The sequence below is a fragment of the Pseudophryne corroboree genome, chromosome 8 (assembly GCF_028390025.1).
Source record: "Pseudophryne corroboree isolate aPseCor3 chromosome 8, aPseCor3.hap2, whole genome shotgun sequence".
In the NCBI taxonomy this organism is placed as follows: domain Eukaryota; kingdom Metazoa; phylum Chordata; class Amphibia; order Anura; family Myobatrachidae; genus Pseudophryne; species Pseudophryne corroboree.
This window is the reverse complement of record NC_086451.1, coordinates 189560508-189574287: the sequence shown is the minus strand read 5'-3', so window position 1 is coordinate 189574287 and position 13780 is coordinate 189560508. Positions and strand designations below refer to the sequence as shown.

The window sequence follows — 13780 nt, the reverse complement described above, 5'->3', positions numbered from 1 at the left end:
ACTTGCTGATGTGGTGTAGGGGGACTATGTGTATAATGTGCACAATTTGATTAAATATGTAATGTTTTGATAGCCCTCCATGCGCTCACAAACTCCGCCGTAAAGATTCTTTCTCTGACGCGTACACGCGTCATCAATCAGCGACACGCAGCGCGCACGCCGGGTCCGTAGGCGGCTCTCCTCTCGGTTTGGCGGGTTCTGTCTCTACAAGGGTAAGTTGCTTTTTTCTTACACACACTCTCACATCTTGACAACGGGGCTAGACACCCCGAAACTTTGGTGTTTTATTTTGTGATGCAAATACAAATTTGACTTTTCCACAAGACCCTGAGTGCCGCAGCTGCTTTTTTTCCAATATCCATTTTTACTGAGGGCACCGGGGCAGGTAATCTCTAGAAGGAGTGCCGGGCTAATTTTCCCAAATATATATATATAAAAACACTGTAGATACATTTTAAGATTGGAAGGTACATTTTTCATATTCACATTGCATCTATGGGCCGATATATATATATATATATATATATATATATTTATATAAAAACACTGTATATACATTTTAAGATAGGAAGGTACATTTTACATATTCACATTGCATTCAAATGTCCCCTCCCCCCTCCTCCCTCAATCGTGCCCATCAGCAGCTATTCTAATGTTGCTGCCGACGGGTGCGACATGTTCCTTTTAGCTCGCTACCCCAGGGGTAACAAGCTGAAATGCCCGCAAAGAGACACATTTGGGCACCCAAACGGTGTCTTTTCATGATCGCGCCCATTACTTTATTCAGGTTTAGGTGCTTTGCGCACCTAAACCCGAGTGTAATGGGCGCGATAAGTGGGGGCATTTGAATTTCCCTTATATATATGTGTGTGTGTGTGTGTATGCAGGGCTTGCTTTATTAAGGTGACGTTTCAGGGACTTCTCCCCTTCTTCAGAAGCCCCTATAACATCACCTTAATAAAGCACACCCTGCGGGGTCTTTTCGCATTATAGCTGCTTCTTACAAGTCTCTGAGTGCCGCCCGTTATATGGAACCTATGTGTCTTTGGGGGCTGCACCCCACAGGAGGGCACTGGAGCCAGTAAATTAATAGACCGGAGTGCCAGGACAAATTGGTATATATATATATATATATATATATAAACAGATACTCTCCCTTTTGCGCTATTAAACAGAAAGTGAGAAAGGATTGGGTTAAGGCTGCCAAATTCCACTAAGTCCCTTGTTAGGAGGGACTAAGAAGATACAAATATGTGCCAGTAGAGGAATGGGCGCACTTGGGTTGTTTTTCCACCCAATATTCAATGGGGAAAAACAGCAGTCTCCCTAAGATATTTACTCCTAATTCGTGAGCATAAAACCACATTTAACATGTTCCATGTAAAATTTATTACAACATAAAAGCAATGATACAAAACGGTATAGTATCTCTTCTTGCAGATAACTCCATATAGTACAGAGGACCAGTTGAAATAACTTTGATAGATTCCTCCTTCTCCTTTGACAATTCGGAGTTTTGATGTTTATGAACAAATAACCCGACGCGTTTTGTCTTACTCTAAGACTTCATCAGGGGTATGTCTCTAGTGCTTGATAAATGCTGTTAGTGCATCAATGAAATGGCAATTACGTATTCTGGATACTTGAAAAAACCACACACCGGTGGGGTACACAGGTGAAAGTTAGATTAAGCCTTATGGTTAAGTGCTTGAATAACAAGTTCAAACGCATAGGCCTGAACGCAAGTTCAAATAGGTATGTGACCTTATGATTCAGGGGTTTGGATAACAAGTTCAAATACACAGGTCTACCACAATTTCATATGCGTGTGTAATCTTACCAGTAGCTACAATAGCTTCAAGTCACAACCAGTAGACCCCTGATGAAGTCTTAGAGTAAGACAAAACGCGTCGGGTTATTTGTTCATAAACATCAAATCTCCGAATTGTCAAAGGAGAATGAGGAATCTATCAAAGTTATTTCAACTGGTCCTCTGTACTATATGGTGTTATCTGCAAGAAGAGATACTATACCGTTTTGTATCATTGCTTTTATGTTGTAATAAATTTTACATGGAACATGTTAAATGTGGTTTTATGCTCACGAATTAGGAGTTAATATCTTAGGGAGACTGCTGTTTTTCCCCATTGAATATTGGGTGGAAAAACAACCCAAGTGCGCCCATTCCTCTACTGGCACATATATATATATATATATATATATATATATATACACACACACACACAAACACACACATTTCCATCCTTTCTAGTCCCGCCCCCTACTCTGTCAGACCCCTCCCCCTCTACTTTTCTGACCCCAAACGCCACTCATTTATTTATTTATTTATTAACAGTTTCTTATATAGCGCAGCATATTCCGTTGCGCTTTACAATTAGAACAACAGTAATAGAACAAAACTGGGTAAAAACAGACAGACATAGAGGTAGGAAGGCCCTGCTCGCAAGCTTACAATCTATAGGGAAATAGGCATAGATACACAAGGATAGATGCTAGCTATTGCATAATGGTCCACCAGATTGCTAGGTTCTTAATGGGTTGTATGATGATACCCCACAAAGTTATCCAAGTGTCAGGAGGGTGTGAGACTAAAGAAAGACAAGATATGTGATGTTAACTTATGAATACTCTACAGAGGATGTAATTAGATAGGGAAGCACTGAAGGTTATGTGGGTGGGTCTGGAATTTGATAGGCTTGTCTGAAGAGGTGAGTTTTCAGGGAACATTTAAAGGTTTGGAGACTAGAGGCGAGTCTTACTGTGCGTGGGATGGCATTCCACAGAGTGGGTGAAGCCCGGATAAAGTCCTGTAATTTTGAGTGTGAACAAGTAATGCGTGTAGATGAGAGACGTAGATCTTGTGCAGAGCGGAGAGGTCGGGTAGGGAGATATTTTGAGATTAGTGAAGAGATGTATGTTGGTGCAGTTTGGTTAATAGCCTTGTATGTGAGTAAAAGTATTTTATATTTAATACAGTAGAATACCGGTAACCAATGGAGGGACTGACAGAGCGGATCTGCAGACGATGAACGTCTGGCAAGGAAGATCAGCCTCGCAGCTGCATTCAAAATGGATTGTAGTGGTGAGAGCCTATGTTTGGGAAGACCGGTCAGGAGACTATTACAATAATCAATACGGGAGATAATGAGAGCGTGGATTAGAGGTTTTGCTGTGTCTTGTATAAGATATGGTCGTATTTTGGATATGTTTCTTAGATGTATGTAACATGATCTTGAGACAGATTGAATGTGGGTAACAAAGGACAGTTCAGAGTCAAGAATGACACCTAGGCAGCGAGCTTGTGGGGTAGGGGTGATTGCAGAGTTCTCAACAGTGATAGAGATATCAGGTTGGAAACTACTATTGGCCGGTGAAAATATAATTAATTCTGTTTTGGAAATATTAAGTTTGAGGTGGCGAGATGTCATCCAAGATGAAATGGCAGAAAGGCATTCAGTGACACGGCCCAATACAGATGGTGACAAATCAGGGGAGGATAGGTAGATTTGAGTATCATCCGCATACAGATGGTACTGAAATCCGAAAGAGTTGATTAGTTTGCCAAGAGATGTGGTATAGAGATTGTTGAGTGTTGGGGAGCCCTTTCAGAATTTTGCTATGGGGCCCACAGAGGTCTAGTTACGCCCCTGCTTAGAGCACATTTCAGTGTATAGTATATCTTTAGTAATGGCCAGGTCTGAATGGTAAATTGGACTGGTGGGGAGCTTGCCAACTTCCTGGGTACCTGCCGGCATGCAGGCCAATCTAGCACCAGCGATAGCGACGCGTGGCTATCTTAGATTATCGCTCCGTGAGTAACCCCCTTATCTGTGCACTGTGCAGCCCCAGGGATCACCTTCTACAGGTGTGACCTCTAGATAACCAGGGACCAAATGAAGACAATCTCTAATCATCTAACGCATAACACTTGAGCATACAGTACACAGATGCATTCAAGTCATCATTCAAGTCTATTTAACAGCTGATAGCATGTAATATAAGATAAATATGCTTTACTTATTTAACTAAAATCATTTATACCTGAATTTTACACTAAATACATCGTAAAGACGAGAGCATATCTCTGCATTACTGTAGATATGCATTATATACATTACAGGAGAACGTGAATTACATTGGTGTAGGGTCAGACACATTACATATTCATTTTAATTAGGTTTACACAGTTTTCTTCCTCATGTATCCCCGCCCCTCCCGGTGAGTGTGAGCTGTGTTTGGCTGCTGGAGTACCATGCCCTCCCCCCCTGCCCAATTTCCTTGTCAATGGGAATGAGAGTGAGTGTGATCCGGGCGCTGTGTCCACGCTCTCTCTGCGTTACCCGCCGCTGCCGGGCACTTCCAGCTAATTCATCATGGATGGGGAGCGAGGCGATCGTTACTGTGCAGAAAGATAATAACCCGGAGTAAGGCCGGCCTTGCATGGGGGAGAGGCAGCCATGGACACGCAGGCTGCCGGGGGAATCCCACAGCCCTCCCAGTGCATCCATGTGCAGCTACAGGGGGGTGCACCCTGGGGATTTACTCTCAAAGGGGGCCTGGAGCACGGGGAACCTCTGATCATCTCCAAGGTATGTGCCATATAGTTTGGTGGTTAACATCGGGCACCGGAAGTTCCTATAGCAGTTGGTAACTTTTCCATCATCTATATTTTAGTGACCTTGGTCATAGATTTTATTTTGCACATCTGTTGTCAATTGTTTCACCATATGTAGCTCCTTCGTTCCCTTTTTTTTTCCACTTCACTTTCTTTTTAAACACGGCTCTGTGCTGTAAATTCCATAGGTCCTAGATCATACATAGCTTACATCCATAAAGTGACGCTGTTGCTGCAAAGATATCACTATAACCTCTAATAAGCGACAATGCATTGAGGTGCTCATATCCTGACTGTAAGGTCTGCATGCACTTTATATTCATTCTCTCTCTCTCTCTCTCTCTCTCTCTCTCTCCTCTCTCTCTCCTCTCTCTCTCTCCTCTCGTGTTTCTTGGTTAATGTTAGACAGTGAGTTACATATTAATGCTTGACAAAATAAACAGATTACAGTCAGAGGGGGGGGGGGGGGGGGCAAGGAGTTAGAGCAGGATTTTTTTTCCCCAACCGTCAGTGCTGTACTGCTCCAGTGAGACCGCAGACAGCTTCAAGGGCAATGTATCTGACCCACCTGTCTGTCCGCAGTTGGCTTCGACGCTGTGCGAGTGAGCTCCAGTACCTGGGATCTCTCCTATGTCGGCTACTGTCTTAAACTCTCTCTTCTTTGCCATGGAGTGCTGTGACTAGCGTACGGTGCTCTCAGTAATACCCCTTTCTCATACGTCCTAGAGGATGCTGGGGATGCTTCAAGAACCATGGGGTATAGACAGGATCCTCAGGAGACATGGGCACACTATAAGACTTTGAAAGGGTGTGAACTGGCTCCTCCCCCTATGCCCCTCCTCCAGACTCCAGTTAGATTCTGTGCCCAGTGAGACTGGATGCACACTGAGGAGCTCTCCCGAGTTGCTCAGAAAAAGACTTTTAGTTTTGTTATTTTCAGGGAGACCTGCTGGCTACAGGCTCCCTGCATCGTGGGAGTGAGGGGAGAGAAACAGACCTACTTCTTAAGAGTTCAAGGGCTCTGCTTCTTAGGCTGCTGGACACCATTAGCTCCAGAGGGTTTGATCACTACTGTACGCCAAGCTGCTTTCTCCCGGAGCCGCGCCGTCGCCCCCTCACAAAAGCCGGAAGATAGAAGGCAGAAGACTTCAGTGACGGCAAAAAGAGGTACCACGCAGCGCCCGCGCTGCACGCCATGCTCCCACGCTTGTCACGGCACTGCAGGGAGCAGGGAGGGCGCCCTGGGCAGCATGAGACCTCAGATCAGACTGGCATGTATAGTAACAGTGCTCCGGGCACTAGTTCAGGGACCCCCGCCAGTATAATCTGTGTTTTGAGCGGGACTGAAGCGCACCATGTAGGGGGCGTGGCTTAGCTGCACAGCTCTGACCAGCGCCATCTTCCTTCTCTTCAGAAGCTGCAGAGACGCTGACCCTGTCCTCCGCACTGCTGTACAAGTAACAGGGTGAAAAATGGGGGGGGGGGGGGGGGGGGAGAAACGGGCACAGGCAATTTGGTGCTGATTGATTATTTTAAAAGCGCTAACGGGGCAGGGCAGTCACCTTACTGGCCTCAGTACCGGGATAGGCGCTGGGTGTGAGCTGGCAGATCTTTCTCTGTCCCTCTTGCAGGCTTTATTGTGGGTCTGTCTCCTATTGCCCCAGTGTGCTTGTGGCTGTCGGTACGGGTGTGTCGACATGTCTGAGGCGGAATGCTCTTCCCAGGAGGAGGCTGGAGTGGGACAGAAAATACTGTGAGTGGCTGTGTCGGCACCACCGACGGATGATTGGGTGAATATGTTGAGTGTTTTAAATGAAAATGTGACAAAATTGACTAAGAGATTTGATAAATCTGAGTTTAAGAACCAAACATGGAGAAAATCCATGGAAGATGCTTTGTCGCAGAAACGTGCATTAGCCCAGATAGTAGATACAGATACCGACACGGACTCTGATTCCAGTGTCGACTATAGTGATGCCAGATTACATCAAAACTGGCTAAGAGTATTCGGTACATCATTGTGGCGATAAAGGACGTACTACATATAATTGAGGACCCTGCTGTCCCTGATACAAGGGTCTGTATGTTTAAAGGGAAGAAACCTGAGGTAACATTTCCTCCCTCTCATGAACTGAACGCACTTTTTTGAAAAGGCTTGGGAAAATCCAGACAAAAAGATTCAGGTTCCCAAAAGAATTCCAGTGGCATATCTGTTCCCCTCTGGGGACAGGGAAAGGTGGGAGTCAATTCCCACGGTAGACAAAGCTTTAAGGAAAATACACTAAAATCCATTTATGTCGCTACTCAGGCCTGCCGTTGCTGCGGCATGGGTGAGTAGCGCTATTGAAAAGTGGGCAGATAACTTGTCATCTAAGGTATCTACCTTAGATGACAATTTATCTGCCCACTTTTCAATAGCGCTACTCACAGGGATAGTGTACTTTTGACTCTGGGTCACATCAGGGACGCTGCAGCATATTTAAAAGAAGCTGTAAGGGATATTGTCCTTTTGGGTTCAAGAGCCAATGCCATGGTGGTCTCTGCAAGGAGAGCGTTGTGGTTACATCAATGGAATGCTGATGCTAAGAAGGCGATGGAGGCTCTACCGTTTAACGGTAGGGTTTTGTTTGGCGACGGCCTCACTGACCTGGTGTCTACGGCTACCGCGGGTAAGTCTTCCTTTTTACCTAATGTCCCTGCACAGTAGAAGAAATCGCCTCACTATCAGATGCAGTCCTTTCGGCCCAATAGATTAAAAAAAGGACGGGGTCCTCCTTCCTTGCTGCAAGGGGGAGAGGTCGGGGAAAAAGGTCACAGGCTGTGGTAAGTTCCCAGGAGCAGTAGTCCTCTCCGGCTTCTACCAAATCTACCGCATGACGCTGGGGCTCCTCTGCGGGAGTCCGCACCAGTGGGGGCACGTCTCAAGCTCTTCAGCCACGTCTGGGTCCACTCGGACCTGGATAGTAGACATTGTAACCCAGGGGTACAAGTTAGAGTTTCAAGACGTGCCCCCTCACCGATTCTTCAAATCGGCCTTGCCAGCTACTCTTCCAGAAAGAGAGATAGTAAGCGCTGCGATACTAAAGTTGTGTCACAATCAAGTGTTTGTCACGGTGCCCCCGTCTCAATTTTCTTTCTGAAAAAATTAAGGTTCAAGATGGAGTCTCTACGGGCAGTGTTCTCCAGTCTGGAGGAGGGGAATTTTATGGTGTCGGTCGACATAAAAGATGCATACTTACATGTCCACATATATCCTCCACATCAGGCTTACCTGAGATTTGTGGTGCAGGGTTGTCATGACCAATTTCAGATGTTGCCGTTTGGTCTATCCACGGCTCCGAGGATTTTCACCAAAGTAATGGCGGAAATGATGGTTCTCCTGCACAAGCAGGGAATCACAAGTATCCCGTACTTGGACGATCTCCTCATAAAGGCGAGGTCCAAGGAGCAATTGTTGAAGAATGTTGCCCTTTCACTGACGATTCTGGTTGGCTCCTAAATTTGCCAAAGTCACAGTTGGAACCAACGACACGGCTGTCGTTCCTGGGTATGATTCTCGATACAGAATTGCAGAGAGTTTTTCTTCCAGTGGAAAAAGCTCTGGAAATACAGAACATGGTAAAATAGATTCTGAAACCGGCAAAGGTGTCAGTTCTTCGCTGCACTCGGTTGCTGGGGAAGATGGTGTCTGCCTAAGAGGTCATTCCGTATGGCAGGTTCCATGCCAGGGTGTTTAAGTGGAACCTGCTGAACCAGTGGTCCGGGTCTCACCTGGACATGCACCGGAAAACAATTCTATTTCCCAGGACCAGAATTTCACTTCTGTGGTGGCTGCACAGTTCTCACCTTCTGGAAGGATGCAGGTTCGGGATTCAGGACTGGATCCTGGTGACCACCGATGCAAGCCTGCGAGGCTGGGGAGCAGTCACACAGTGAAGAAACTTTCAGGGAAAGTGGTCAAGCCAGGAAGCTTGTCTACACATAAACATTCTGGAATTAAGAGCCATATACAACGGCATACTGCAAGCAGAACATCTTCTTCGAGGTCTGCTGGTCATGATTCAGTCAGACAACGTGACAGCAGTGGCGTACATAAACCGCCAAGGCGGAACGAAGAGCAGAGCGGTGATAGCCGAGTCCACGAAAATTCTTCGCTGGGCGGAGAAGCAGGCCAGCGCTCTGTCAGCGGTCTTCATTCCAGGAGTGGACAACTGGGAAGCAGACTTCTTCAGCAGACACGATCTCCATCCAGGAGAATGGGGTCTTCATCAAGAGGTCTATGCAGAAGTGACAAGTCGTTGGGGAGTTCCTCAAGTGGACATGATGGCGTCCCGCCTCAACAAGAAACTTCAGAGATATTGTTCCAGGTCAAAGGACCCTCAAGTGATAGCGGTGGACGCCCTAGTGACACCGTGGGTGTTTCCGTCGGTATATGTGTTCCCTCCACTTCCACTCATTCCAAAGGTGATAAAAATTATAAGAAGAACAAGGGTTCAGGCGATCCTCATTGTTCCGGATTGGCCAAGGAGATCTTCAGGAGTTGCTCATAGAAGATCCCTGGCCTCTTCCTCTTCGGGAGGACCTGTTATGACGGGCCGTGCGTGTATCCGGACTTACAGCGGCTACGTTTGACGGCGTGGAGGTTGAACAACAGATCCTAGCCCGAAAGGGTATTCCCAGTGAAGTCATTCCTACACTTCTTCAGGCTAGAAAAGAAGTAACGGCAAAGCATTACCACCGTATTTGGAGAAAATATGTCTCTTGGTGTGAATCCAAGAAGGCTTCTACGGAGGAATTTCACCTGGGGCGTTTGCTCCATTTCCTACAAGCAGGTGTGGATGCGGGCCTAAAGTTAGGCTCTATTAAAGTACAGATTTCGGCCTTGTCGATCTTTTTTCAAAAGGAATTGGCCTCTCTTCCAGAGGTTCAGACCTTCGTAAAAGGCGTACTGCACATCCAACCTCCCTTTGTGCCCCCAGTGGCACCATGGCACCTTAATGTGGTGTTGCAATTCTTGCAATCTCATTGGTTTGAACCTTTGCGCAAGGTTGAGTTAAAATTTCTTGCTTGGATGGGTGGGGTGTGTTTTAACTGAAATCTAAATCGCAGTATAAAAATAAAGCGCCTTGACTTCTTTAAAAACAAACAAACAACTATTATAGTAAAAAAACTAGTGTTTTTATTCAAAATTCCAGTTGTATGCCCAGTGCTAATGCTTACCTCCTCCTTTTTTGTGTGTTTCTCTGAAAAGTGATTTTGCATTTTCCATTACTATTCAGATGTATTTAGTCATAATGAGTAATAAGTTGTACTAATGCTTAACATTAACTTCTTTTAAATTTCAGCAATACCTGAGCGTTCTTTGCAAGTAGTAGGTAGTAGTATCCTTTTATATGTCACCATAAGGGTGCCAGTACAAGACAATCTAGGACAAATACAAGGTTTATAAACATATCTCCATTAATGGTTGGGTGTGGATCAAAGGGTCGACAGTCATTAGGTCGTCCACTATTGGTCGACACCTGAACTAGGTTGATTAGGTCGACATGGACAAAGGTCAACATAAGTTTTTCAGATATTTTTTGGTCTCGTTTTCTTCGTAAAGTGACGTGGAACCCCAATTTCTGCACTGTGTAAGGTAATTAATTCAGAAAGTGCTGTGGAGTCTCTACAGAATGACTGACTTATTTAAGCTCGAAACCTGGCCGTGTAAAAGGTTCAATATAGAAAAATGCAAAGTTATGTATTTTGGAACAAAAAACACACATGCATCCTACACTGTAAATGGGGAAAATATAGGAGTAACTGTGGTGGAAAAAGATTTGGGGGTGCTCATAAATAATAGGCTTAATAATAGTACACAATGTCAAAATGCATCAAAAAAGGCAAGTAAAGTGCTTGCATGTTAAAACGGGGCATTGGGACGAGGATGTAATCCTGCCACTGTACAAATCATTGGTATGTCCGCACCTGGAATATTGTGTTCAGTTTTGGGCATCATATTCTAAAAAAGATATTGTGGATCTAGAAAGGGTTCAAAGGCGAACTACTAAATTGATTAAAGGTTTAGAGACACTGGACTACGAGGAAAGGCTTACTAGGTTAAATATGTATATACTAGAAAAGAGGCGTCTAAAAGGAGACATTATTAATATCTTCAAATATGTAAAGGGTCATTACAAGGAATTAGCAGGGGATTTGTTTATTGAAAGAACTCTCAGTATAGGACACGTGGGCACTCGCTGAGGCTAGAGGAGAAAAAATTCTGTACACAACGTAGGAAAGGGTTCTTCACGGTAAGGGCAATAAAGATTTGGAACTCCCTGCCGGAGAAGGTAATAATGGCAGACTCTGTAAATGCATTTAAAAACAGATTGGACAGATTTCTAACTGGAAAAAGTATTCAGGGTTATGGCATTTAAGATAGTGTAATTAATATCTGGGAGTGGTAAGAATCATAGTTGGCAATAGGTACTAAACCATTACTTCAGCAGGTGCATTATATTAGGAACAGCATAACACAGAATACAGGTTGAACCCGATGGGCATTTTGCCTCTTTTCAACCTCACTAACCATGTAACTATGTGTCCTCTTGCATGGCTCACTTAGCTCGCCATGCTTCGGGCAAGGTGCCTCGCTCCGCTACCGCTGTGATCGGCACAGGTTACTATTCCCAATCGTAATCCACGTGGGTCGTATGAAAGTATGAAAAAAGTAAAAAAAAATGTAATTTAAAACCCCCCCAAAAAACCTCATGTCGACCTAAATGCTGTTAACCTAAAGACCGGATACCTAATGGACATGACACTGAAATAAGCATCAAGGTGGCTGAAACCGAGGGCTAGGTGCTGTTGTAAGGAGTATGGTGTAGAAGATAGAATACGTATGGTTGAAAAGACAGAATCTAAAAAAAATGAAAACAACGTATTTTACAGGATTTATGATAAAAATCAGTCACTGTAACTGTATTAATATGTTTAGTCTATCTACATATATTCAGATGTAATAGGAATAATAAGGTATACAAAAATTGTGTTTTATTAAAAGATATAAAATAAATCATCTCAAAGCCTAATAACATTATTAATGTTAGCATTAAAACAAAATTGATCAAGGTTTTATAAACTAAAAATTTAATGCAGAAAAAGAAGTTTAAACCAAAAAAGCGTGTTTTTTTTATTTATTTTTTTTTGTTTGATAGTAAACTCTTTTTTTTTTCTTCAATCCTGGAGGTAAGGGTTAATGCTACCAAATTTTGTATGGTTATATTATTCCTGTCAGTAGGAGTGGGTGAATTGTTCTGGTTTACTAGGTTTTTTTTTTTTTTTTTCCAGATAAGTGGGAAAGGAAGAAAAAATTGGACAGTTGTTTTTGGAAGGGGGTTGCAGTGAGGGAAAATTGCCAAACAAGCTTCCCAAGGGGGTAAAAGCTCACAAAAGTAACACTCTTCATTGGCCAAGAATCATTTTAGCTTTTCTTTTAAACAACTCTGTTTTGAATTTGGTCACTGCCATATTGCTGTGAGATTGTACGAGAGAACACATTTTATATACCTTCCTATTGTTTACAACAGTGCTTGTTACAGTAAATGGGAATGGAGTTTGAAGATATGTTCTAAAATAATTTTACACAGTCCTATAATTTTTTCAATTGTTTTTCATGCAGTATGGCTAGATTGTATTCACTGTATTCAATGCTGACATTGGAGGGCTTAAATTGAAACCTTACACCGACCAGGCCTTACATATAATATATCCTTTATCTAGTCAAACATTCCTATTTTTCACATAATTCTGATGTGAAATTCTTTCAATATGTTTGCTTAAAAAAAATAGAAAACAAAAATGTAACCACAGTAAAATACAGAGGGGGACATCCAATTATCCCCGGTAAAACATCGGGTCCGACAAACTGACGTTTTTCTGACTTTTTTCCGATGTTTCCCACGAAAACGGGGCTGTTTCCGGGGATTTTGCGTCACCTGCCTGAGGCAGGTGAAAAAATCCCTGATAAGCCGCATCTTGTGCCGGTTTATTGGGGATAATTAGATAGCCCTCGGAGGAACTATTACCCGCGGTAAATTACTGGGACTAATAGGATATCCCCCAGTGTGTACACATGTGAATCTCTTTCTGGAAATAATTTGTGCATTAACTCATTAAATGTCACTGCCATTAGGACAAATGTGTATTTACATGGGTACATGGATTTGATTCTGTAACGCATTAGACATATTTCACTCTAAGGCTGCCCCATCCCCCTCATTCTGTACCAGCAGTAGCTGATGAAGGAATGTAGAGATTGTTGGCCCTTCTTACTGCACAGGAAGGGAACAAAACAGCTGGGCAGGAGACTGAGCCAGACCAAAGTTTGACAAGGACACTCAAATTATTCATTTGATATCAAATAACTACATGTTGCTTTATATTTACACAACATTATTTTCACGAAGTCGTGCGCTCACCCACCAGTAACATCCTGTAGCCTAAGATAGCTGAAAACAAACATAGTAGATGAGTGACTTTCTCTTAGCCATGAGTGCTGCTGCTGTGCAGAGGATCCTTTCATTCTGCTGTAAACTTTGAAGTTCTGTTGCCAGGACTTGGACACAGTATCACTTCTCACAGCTTTCTGCAGTTTCTAAAGCACCCCAAACAGCTATGTTCTTTGTTAGTATGTAGTACAGCACACACTAGTGTGTAGTGTCGGACTGGGGCATGAAGGGCCCACCAGGGGAATGCTGCTGTAGGGGCCCAAGCTTAAAGGTGTAGCCAGGTTCCAGTGGGGGCGTGGCCAGCCACCACAGAGGTTTGGCTAACCATTACATGTTCTGTGCCCCTTGGTAAATATATAATAAACCAAATTATTGTGAAATATAGAGTAACATATGCATAATGCAGAAATCCAGTGCACTAGGATAGCCTGGAACTTGATCCCTAGAGGAGGAGGAGGGCCCACACGCAGTAGGGCTCACCGGTGGTTTCCCCTGTTCCCCTGTGTGCCAGTCCGACCCTGCTAGTGTGTGTGTGTGTGTGTGTTGTGTATACAGTATGTGTAATGTTTATTCTAGCACCCAGCACCTCTCATAACCTGTGCAGTTCCTCTTTCCAGCCTGGGGTGTCGCTCTGTGCTCCAGATGCTTC

General features: G+C 43.9%; 1 protein-coding gene across 2 annotated transcripts in view; it reads left to right on the top strand.

Annotated features, from left to right (window-relative positions):
- The first annotated feature begins 4289 nt into the window (after window positions 1-4289).
- The window catches only part of SHROOM4 (shroom family member 4), a 398216-nt gene continuing 388725 nt past the window's right edge, over window positions 4290-13780 (top strand). The window contains exon 1 of one of the 2 annotated variants that reach the window (XM_063937014.1): window positions 4290-4610. In XM_063937014.1, the coding sequence (XP_063793084.1) occupies window positions 4479-4610 (132 nt within the window). In that variant the 5' untranslated portion in view covers window positions 4290-4478. The remainder of the gene's footprint in view (window positions 4611-13780) is intronic. The other variant, XM_063937016.1, reaches the window with a different exon arrangement.